The sequence below is a fragment of the Salvia hispanica genome, chromosome 6 (assembly GCF_023119035.1).
Source record: "Salvia hispanica cultivar TCC Black 2014 chromosome 6, UniMelb_Shisp_WGS_1.0, whole genome shotgun sequence".
NCBI classification, from domain to species: Eukaryota; Viridiplantae; Streptophyta; class Magnoliopsida; order Lamiales; family Lamiaceae; genus Salvia; species Salvia hispanica.
Genome location: NC_062970.1, coordinates 17,969,910 through 17,980,530, shown reverse-complemented (window position 1 = coordinate 17,980,530; position 10,621 = coordinate 17,969,910). Strand labels below are relative to the sequence as shown.

Sequence of the window (10,621 nt, the reverse complement as noted above, 5' to 3'; positions counted from 1 at the left end):
AATGGCATCATCATCAACTGGACCGTCCCCTTTGTATTGTGGTCCCGAAGACCCGAGCGTACTTTACTTGCAACCGTATCATATAACTGAAAGTATAATCTCTGGGAATGATACCGACACCTTTCAACCACGCAAATTGGATAATAACATTTTTCAAGCTCCAATGCATGACCAAGTGTTTGGGGCATCTAGAGCGGATGGGTTTTGGTGGCGTGTACCGTTGTGGAAAGCCAAAAATGTTGGACGCTTCACTTATTGGGGCATTAATTGAGAGGTGGCGTCCCGAGACACACACGTTTCACCTTCCAGTTGGTGAAGCTACAGTGACCCTTCAAGATGTCGAGATGCTTTGGGGTTTAAGGGTTGATGTGAACCAGTTATCCTTACACAAGTGAACCACACGAGAGAGTACTGGGTGGATACGTGTTTGTCGCTTTTAGGTATAGAACCTAGTCAAGCTGAATTGAAGTTGGGGGGATTTAATGCCACTACACTGAAGGATGTTGTTAGACACCGTCTTGACGACGATCTACCCGAGTATTATTACATGCAGCATGCACGTATATTTGTGCTACTCCTACTAGGTTGTTTGATCCTCCCAGACACTTCGGGGAGAAAAATTCCCTTCCACCACATTCTATTACTAGATGACGAGAATCAGTGTTCACAACTTAGTTGGGGTGCAACAGCGCTTGCCACTTTATATCACTACCTTTGTGAAGCTTCGTGTCAAAAGCAGAAAAATATCGGTGGCCCATTGGCCCTTCTACAGATGTGGGCTTGGGAGAGGATACCCAATATTCGACCCGAGATAGTTGATAGGGTTGAGTATGATGGTACGACACCATGTGGAATAATGTAGGTTACATCTTTATTCTATGTCATTAAGTTATCTATATCACGTGTTTATAATATTTTTAAATTTTTTGGAATTATTAGGTGGAGGGGGCGATTGAATGTGGGTAGAGCCCCGCAACATGTTCAAAGTTATTATAGGGAACAATTGGCTCATTTGCACGACAATCAGGTGTCACTTTTAAAATATTTCGTAATCTTCTTTGTTGAATATTTTTCTTTTTTTAACCCTTTAACCTTTTTTTTCAGTTTATTTGGGAGCCGTATTTGGATCGTCGTCCTCTACCAGAGGAGTGCACGCGTGGGATGGATGTTTGGGCGTGCACTAACTACCTCATTTGCTATCATATTGTGGAGCCGTATTTGGGTCATCGAGTTGCACGACAGTTTGGAAACCCCCAACATATTTTTCTTAATGAGACTCAATTCCACAATTATGAGAGATGGGAAAGTACAAGACGAGGTAAGTCATCCGTAAACTGGCTAACTCATCATGCTTACTACGTTCAGTATTGGAGGAACCGGGGAGAAATAGAACAACAGGTGTATCCACATGCCTCGAATACTGACTACATGAATTGGTTTCGGAAAATCACTGTGACTTACATTACTAGACCCGGCATCCATGGCCAGCCAGGCATCCATGAGACTGCCTCTACACATACGATGATGGTAATATTTATTTTTTTTTTGTCGTTTTTATAGTGCATTATCAGTAGAATAATGTCTTTTTTCTGTGCAGTTGGAGACGTTGGTCAATGTGTATCACTGCCTTAGCGGATCTGAGACGGCATATCATCAGGACATCCAACGTGCTCTAAACATGGTGTCGACTTGTATGACAATATGTGGGGAGACTGAACGTCTTGATTTTGTGCCTACCCAGCGATCAGCGATTGACACTACAAGACCAATCATTCACAACGCTAGGCGCGAAGGACGGCCTGGTGTCCGTATTGGCGGTCCAGGGTATAGGCGGGATGTAGGTTTCTCGCAGATGGGCGGAGGATGCAGTGACCCACCGCGTGCTTCTTGGCATGCTGGATCAAGTTCACAGATGATGGGTGACGAATATTATTCTGAAGTTAACCTTGATGAATATTTTGGAGTAAGATTACAAACACAGGAGGAGGTTGAGGCTGAGGAGGATGATGATGCTGAGGAGGATGAAGCTGAAGTGAATGATGATGCTGAGGACAATGAGGCACGTGAGACAGCTTGGCGCGAGTCACGCACAAAGGCTCGTCATGAGTCTGGGGCGGCTTCTGGGCCAGCTTCTAGTTCTTCACTCTCCACACGAGGATTGACACGGAATATAACAAGATTCTTTACTAGGAGAACATCCTCGCATACATCCAAAGGGGTAGCTGCCATCAAGTTTACACCAAGTACTTACAAGTAGTTTGTGGTTGTTTGTTAGATGCAAACATTTGTGATATTCAACTTAACTACATTTTATGTAATTTTTAATCCATTCTTCCATAGTAAATAATGTCTAGTTACAAACTAAATGAAAATAGTAGTAAATAAAGTCCAACTAAATCAAAATAGTAGTAAATAAAGTCCAACTAAATGAAAATAGTAGTAAATAAAGTCTAGTAGTAAATAAAGTCCAACTAAATGAAAATAGTAGTAAATAAAGTCCAACTAAATCAAAATAGTAGTAAATAAAGTCTAGTAGTAAATAAAGTCCAACTAAATGAAAATAGTAGTAAATAAAGTCCAACTAAATCAAAATAGTAGTAAATAAAGTCCAACTAAATCAAAATAATAGTACTCCCTCCGTCCCAGAGAAGTTGGCATACTTTGAAAATGGCACGAGATTTTAGGAGGTTTTGTTTTGTGTGTTAAATGGAGAGAGAAAATATAATTTTTATATTCATGTGAGAGAGAACTTTTTCCAAAAAGGGAAATGTGACATCTTTTGTGGGACAAACTAAAAAGGAAAGTGTGCCAACTTCTCTGGGACGGAGGGAGTAGTAAGTTACAAACCAACAACATCAAATACTAGTAAATAATGTCTAGTTACAAACCAAATCAAAATAGTAGTAAATAATGTCCAACTAAATCACACAGTGCTCCCCGTTGTGCAGTTACGCCTGTCATGCCCTACTTGTCTACAGATCTTGCAACTCCTCTGTCGCCTGGGTTGATCAGGTTCATTTTCGTCCATCTGGTTCTGTATTCTTGCTTTTCTATACCGACCGCGGGAACGAGGAACAAATTGCCCTACTGAACACTCCAATGTCCATGGTGGTATCTCCCAATAGTCCTGGTGCCTAAGTGAACGAAAACCAAAAGAATATTGTTTCACCCAATTTGACTTCAAATAGTTCTTACTCACAAGGCGTAGAATGTTATCTCCTCGATCTCTGGCAACTGCCGCAGCGTGAGAACAAGGCAACCTCCACATCTGCCATTTCCCACAACTACACTTTTTTCTCAAATACTTGACCTCATAAGAGTTTCCACCCTTCCCTTTGGATCGTGCCTCCGATAAGACATCATACCTGCCCTCCAGAGTGTTGACTCGTCTAACCACATGTTTTCGGCCTCTTGCATCATTTTCAGTCAATTTGTCATGCGCCCACGGAGTCAACTCAGTTTGGCATTGTGCCGCTTCTGTTGATCTTGTCTGAAACCACTTAATTGTTCTCCAAAATGTTAAATCGATACAAGCCCTAATAGGTAGATCTCTGGCTCCTTTCAAGACGTTGTTATATACCTCTACCATGTTCGTCGTTGCTTCACCCCATCTACGACCTTTGTCGTATGCCATTGTCCATTGCTCTGCATCAATACGCCCAAGGTACTCAACTGCCTCTGGGCTAACATTTCCTAGGTGGCGTCTTTTCCTGAAATATTTTCTCACCTTTGTGGCTATCCCCATTTTCCACACTAGACCCTTCACCCTCACACCCTTGTGATGCTGCAACACATTTTTCCGTACATGTACTAAGCAAAATCGGTGTATTCCTCGGGGTGGTTGTTCCCATATATCAGACTCCATTGCATTCAACATTCCTGGGTGTCTATCAGATATAATGCAAACATCTCTATCGCCTTTCATAACATGAAGTTTGATTAACTTCATAAACCAATTCCAACTATCACTTGTTTCATTATCAACAATTGCATAAGCAACAGGTAAACACTTCTTGTTTGCATCAAATCCAACAGCGCAAAGAAGTTTACCTTTGAGTCTGCCCCGCAAATGAGTTCCGTCAACTGCTAGCACTGGCTTGCAAAGCTGAAAAGCCTCCACACACGGCCCGAATGCCCAAAATACATACTTGAAAAACTTCCGTGTCTCGGTACTATGTCGTTCATCATGATGCCACTCAACAATTGTTCCACGGGTGCGCTTCTGCAACTCAATCATATAACTAGGCAAATCTTCGAATGATGACTCCCATCCACCAAAAGCAAGCTCTATAGCCATCCTCCGGGCATACCATGCTTTCTTGTAGGATATTTCAACATGATACTTTTGCTTCACATCCTCAATAATGGAATTAGGTGTATACCCGGGGTCCTTTAGAATATGATGCTTAACACACAAAGCCACCATATCTGATGAGACGTTGGCGTGGTCCTTGGAGTTGGGATTACCTACACAAGTGTGTCTATCAGTCCATTGTCTGATTTCCCATTTGCGGTCGTGCTTCCTCAATATTGCCCGAAGTTTCCAAATACAACCTGTTTGATTGTGTCGTCTCCTATTTGAGCTCGTGCTCTCCGACTCTTTGGGTGGCTTCAGAGTTTTGCATTCCACATTCCACTTTGTTGGTTTACTTTCCACCACGTAGTATTCTTTTGTGGATGACTCCAAATGCCACAAAGTAACAGCAGTCTTCAATTGTAGCTTGGTATCAAATTTGGTTCCTAACCCAATCCGTGTAGGATTCTTCTCATCCCAAAACCAACTGCTAGATTCGGAATCATCATGGTTACTTTCATAGTAGTTACCTTCTGTCGTCGGTAGAGTACGAAAATAAGATAACCCTGGATGCTCATACTCCTGCTCACTTGGCGGGACTACTGGGACGTACCTACGAGGCACATTCAATGTCTCATTGTCGGATGCATCTTGGTTTGCTTCTGATTCTTCACTCAATTCAGGTGGGGTTGTTGATTTTTCTGACACAAGGTCTTCAGATTCAGAATCGTCACTAACTTCATTATGGGGAGATAGTCCCCCATCCCCAAAACGAGACCCACCATCCCCAAAGCCAGGCCCATCATCCCCAAAACCATACCCATCATCACCAACATTATCCGGATCGCGACTAACTTCATTATGTCCAGATGGCCCATCATCATATTGTACTCTATCTTGAACTTCTCGTTGTCCCCTTCTAGATTGATAGACAACGACCGTATGTGGAGTACGTTGTTGTGCTAAATTAGCTTGATAGTCAACAAATAACTCAATTTGACCTGATTGAATAGCTGTTGCAAACATATCCCTCATATATGCATCGCAAAGTCGAACGCCCACAAAGTGATATCCATTACCCACTTGAATTGCACGTTTCCATGTCAAACTAATCATATACTCACTCACATTGATTCCAATGCAATCACATATTCTGCTAACCAACTCATTATATGGAAGAAACTCATCTAAGACAAGATATGCATTTGCCACGGGTGGCTCATAAGACAAACCAATTCCTCCAATTTGTACTATTCTTCCATCCCAATATAAAAGGACACAAATAGATTCTGTGTCCATAATCCTGCAATACATACACAACTTTATCTCAAAATTTAAATAATTAAAAATAAACTATATACCAAATCTTACGAATTAACAATTCAAAAGACACTACTTACCAAATCTTAGTATTTAATAACAAACATTGAACATACAATTTATACCAACAACCTAAATTTTTTTTTTAGCCACAAACCCTAGAATCACAATTTTCACCACAAACTATGGATATAATGCTAAATTAAGAAGAAAGCATGTAACTTACCTTGAGGGAGAAACAATTAGATGAATTTGGGCGATTTATGCAAGAATCGGACGGAAATGTGGCATTCTTGGAAGAGATTCGCGGGCAAGGAGGCTGGAGTTCGCGCAAAGGGCAGAATGCTTCTGCCCGATTCTGTTCTGGAAGCCCAATTATATTCAGGTCAAATACGCATTCTAAGAATGCGTATTTGAAATACGCATTCTTAGAATGCGTTTTTAAGTTTGAATTGTTGACTTTCTGTTTTGACTGCCGAAATCACTTAGTTGCGCATTCTTAGAATGCGTGTTTAAATACGCATTCTGAGAATGCGTATTTAAACACGCATTCTAAGAATGCGTAACACCCATTCTCAGAAATAAAAAAAAACCACCTATTGATGGAAGCATTTTTCCAGACAACCCCATTTATAGAATTTAGCCACTAATTGATCGATTCATTATATGCATAATTAATTTGATTGAAAACTAGCCATTTTCGGCCCAGGACAATGAGACACTGAGATATGTAACATAACTAATTTTAATCAGTCTTTCATGCCAGATGTAATGAAAATTTTGAACGACATTTATTCTCTCAACACCTTTCATTCACAAAAATTTAGCAACTTATTGAGTAAGATTTTGTGAATGATTCAAGTTGCATTGATCCATTTTTAGTTGTCAATAATATTTTGTGAATGATTCAAGTTGCGTTGACCCATTTTTAGTTGTGCATGCGAAGAAGGTAGTGGATTATTTGTCATAAAAATTAAAAAGGGGGCATTAGTTGGGAAGGGACGGATGTAGTGTATTACTAGGTGGGGCAAATGCCCCTCCTCAAATATATTAATATATACTATTTTATTTAATAATTTTGCAAAATTTATAAAATTTCTTTATATTTGTTCCTTCTTAAATTCTCAAATTATCTGTACATATAATTTTGCCCCCTTTCATTTATATTCTTGGATCGTCCACTTGGGACACTACCCTCAAACGACAAAAACTTTAATCACCAACACTTTAAAGTCATATGGTCCCTATCAAACATTAGGTAGCAAAAGGACAAACAACCTTAAAAACAGAATCAGATTCCACAACACAAACAAGCATACAACCATAAACCCTAATTAATTTCTAGTAATCATCAATATAAGATTCTAACAACTAAAGATTCACAAATCCTAACTAACTGTATATTTAAAATGTAGACAAGTTCTAGCCTAAACACAACAAACAACTTACATCTACTCAGTAAGTAGTACCTGTGTCTGAGAATTATACCCATTTAACTGCATTAGTTTGGCAATCCTTCACGCAGTCGACCAACTTTTGCTGTACGAAGAAAGAGACCTGAAAATTTGGCTACGCTAAACACTATATGAGTGATTAGTGCTTGAGGCCAAAGGTCTCGGGTTCGATTCCACCATAATGCGTCCTTTGAAAATTTTTGTTTATTGGGTCGAAACCCATTTGGATCATCTCATCCAATACCTCTAACAAATGAAGCCTCTGTATCTATGTACATGGTCGAATCAACCTGTTTATGCTGTACATTTCAACTGAAGCTTGATGAACGGCTCCAACGACTCCCCAAATAATCCTCCACGGATATGTTCAGCTCGGTGCTGATAGAGGAGGTGGAATCATCTTCTAAATCATGCAAAGCGAGGTTTATGAAGGACTGGATCTCTGTAGCGGATTGTTCGTTATAGATCATATTTAAGTCCTCACAAGTCTCGGTTTCCTGCCTAGCCCACTCGCCCACTGCTGGATCACCTTGAAGAAGTTTGAGGACCTGTTTTGAGCCGCGCAGACAGTGTAAAGAATCATAACCGGATATAACCATTTTTAGCAGAAAAAAACTCCAGTTGCTACTACTTACGAGGCTGATTTCAGGACGAGATTGTGGCGCGTGTCTGGTGCACAAGGTTGCAGCTGAGACCATAATATCAAATTGTTCTTGGTCATAAGCATCAACCAACTCTGGGTCTTGGAGTTCTGAGATTTTCCCATTCTTCAGAATGTCTTTTGCCTGAATTGAAACAGTTTAAGTACAGCCACATCAGTCGTGCTTGTCCTTTCTCGATTAACTAGAAACTAAGAAATCGTTCTGGAGGTGCTAATTTGAAAAGAAATGGGTTGATATCTGAAAACATTCCAAAATCATTTCGACTAAGAGAAAGTAAATCACATCCAGACTTCGGAAAAGAATACTTACCCACATCACCAAGCTTTGTTTGCCCTTTGGAGATCCATCATTAATCGGCTTTCTTCCCGTTAATAGCTCCAGAAGTACAACCCCAAAAGCATAGACATCAAGTTTCTCGTTTAGCTTCCCATTCATAAAATATTCCGGAGCCAAGTAGCTGCAAGATAAACATATTACTAAACTCCATCCTCTGTTGCCAAACTATGTTAAGAAAAAGCTATAAAATCTAACCCAAATGTGCCAGATACATCTGAGGTACACATATGATGTGAACTTGAAGCCCGAGTTGCAAGGCCAAAATCCGACAGCTGCAAGGGAAAGCGTAGGCAGAATTAGTAGTACACCAGAAATCAGATCAAGGCAATGAGTGCTAGTTGAATTTTATAATACCTTTGGTTCAAAGTCATCTGAAAGAAGAATATTTGAAGACTTCACATCTCTGTGAATAATTGGTTCGGCTGAACTATGTAAGTAGTCCAGCGCCTCTGCAACTCCCACGGCAACCTTGTACCTCATGTCCCAACCAAAGAAGTTTTTGGACTTTTCAGCACCTAATTGTAAGAGCAGTAATTAAGAGATACACAATTACAAGTTGATCCAGTGATGCTAGAGGATGCACACGATATACAGAAATAAACAAATACATGTACCATGGAGATTATCTGCCAGGCTCCCTCTAGAAAGAATATTATAAACCAATAGTAATTTGTTCTCTTCAAAACAGAAGCCAACTAAGGAAATTATGTTCTTGTGATTGGACGATGAAATCATTTCAATTTCTGTAACAAATTGCTTTAGTGTATCTTCTGATGGTTTTAGTATCTTGACAGCCAATTCCTGGCCTCCTGGTAGACAGCCTCGATAAACACGACTGCATCCACCCTTTCCGATCAGATTTTCTGAAAAGATAGCATACATCACATGAGAAGAAAGAGTGAATTGGAAATCAGCAAACCAATGAAACATAACGAACCAGGTATGAAGTTATTCGTAGCTAACAAGAGCTCGTGGTAGCTAAACAGTTGGCATGTAGCTGAGTACTTCTCTGTAAGAGCATTGAGTTCTTCCGAGAAGATCTTAGATGAAAATAGATTAGAATTATTATCAACTGAGTACGGTACAATATCTCCCCTTGCTGGGTCCAGATTTGTTAGGCATTCAGATGTACTAGTCGGTTTCTGATCCGGATAAATAGCTGCATCTGATAGTCGACTCGGTAAACTCAATATCCGTCGCAACACAGATGACTTCTTACCAGATGAAGATTCAGGCAGTATCAGTCCATGACAAAAAAACTTGCGCAATACTGCCCATCCTGATTTAGATTCAGGCCTTTCCCGTGTTTTTACGGATACCATAGCCATTGAAACATTCTGACTTTCATTGCTATACGATGTTGAGAGTCTCTGGGGTGGCAGACTCAGAGGGCTTTTGGACAATTTCTTCCTCCTTGATCGTGGTCGCTTGACATCAACTCTTCCAAGCAACGGGACGCATGAAGCATTTGATTCTCCACCAAAAACAATCTTGCCATTGTTGATGCATATAACTGATACTACATTTTTTTGAAGATTCCTGGAGCAATACTTGGCAACTGAGGTCCTTGATCTAATTTTGTGATCAACTCCTGAAGTACCAACAATTAAACTCGTTGCTCCACATGATTTTGCTTCGTGGAGAATGATTTTATGAACTGGAGATCCTTTACAGACCTTGAGCTTTAAATCCACCTGCCCAAATTTGATAATATCATCAATACTGTGGATTGAAAATAAATCGCATACGCTTCTAAAAATAAATTGAAAATATAGACGTGTAGAAACAGCATAAACACCTGTTTTAGGTTGCAGAAACCTTCATGAGCAGCCAGCATGGAATCAAAAGCCTTCACCAGCGAAAGAAAATCCGATTCATCTTCTCCGCCCAAAATCAAATCGCAACAAATTAGAATATCAAGCTCGAAAATGCAATGCAACGCAATTATCCAGCTATGCAATTTCGAGAGCCTCAAATTGCGACGATTAAACTAATTATATTTGGCAATTCCAGCAAAGGAAAAGAAAACTCGAATCAAACATAGTATGTATTTCACAAAAAAAGTGAAATTTAGGTGCTTAAAAACACATTGGAGAGTGACATTGTAAAATTTCTCACCGACGTTGGGATCGAGAACGTGCAGAGCGATAACACGATCGCCACTCTGCGCCCCCTTAACTAACGCCCAAGTTAGCAACTCTTTACTCCGAGAGTCCACCTTCACTCCAACCACCACCACAGCGCCAGCTTCTCCGCCACCGGCTTCCAACGATTCCGAACTCTTTACCGCCATCCTCATTGTCGTCATAAACCTCTTTTCTCTCTTGTGGAGGTTTTATTATTTAGTTTAGACCTCAGTTTTACCATTTTGGAATTCTTTTCTTATTAAATGTGAAGAAGAAATAGGTAACTGTGTTTTAAATTTAAAAGTAATTAAATATGATAATTACTCGGATTAATTACTTAATCATTACATACCTTTTCCGTACTGAATTAGATTTGCGAATTTCTACCGTCGGAAAATGAACATTCACGCACTAAAATACGATTAATTA

At 40.0% G+C, this 10,621-nt stretch overlaps 1 protein-coding gene across 1 annotated transcript; it reads right to left on the bottom strand.

Annotated features, from left to right (window-relative positions):
* Positions 1-6,953: 6,953 nt before the first annotated feature.
* Positions 6,954-10,365, bottom strand: LOC125194840 (protein kinase STUNTED-like). Its single transcript, XM_048093057.1, has 9 exons — positions 10,185-10,365; positions 9,865-9,944; positions 9,004-9,760; positions 8,681-8,929; positions 8,421-8,581; positions 8,262-8,338; positions 8,040-8,187; positions 7,704-7,853; positions 6,954-7,616 (listed from the first exon to the last, which is right to left on the bottom strand). Exons 1-9 carry the CDS (start codon positions 10,363-10,365, stop codon positions 7,377-7,379), a joined length of 2,043 nt encoding a protein of 680 aa, XP_047949014.1. The 3' UTR covers positions 6,954-7,376.
* Positions 10,366-10,621: the final 256 nt, after the last annotated feature.

What these genes read in the sequence shown, in the direction of transcription:
- LOC125194840 (XM_048093057.1), bottom strand. Translation starts at nt 10,365, where the DNA reads ATGAGGATGGCGGTAAAGAGTTCGGAATCGTTGGAAGCCGGTGGCGGA. An exon ending in GTTTCTGCAACCTAAAACAG is followed by an intron (nt 9,761 to 9,864) that starts GTGTTTATGCTG and finishes AAATTTGGGCAG; the next exon opens with GTGGATTTAAAGCTCAAGGT. An exon ending in GATGTATCTGGCACATTTGG is followed by an intron (nt 8,188 to 8,261) that starts GTTAGATTTTAT and finishes TTTATCTTGCAG; the next exon opens with CTACTTGGCTCCGGAATATT.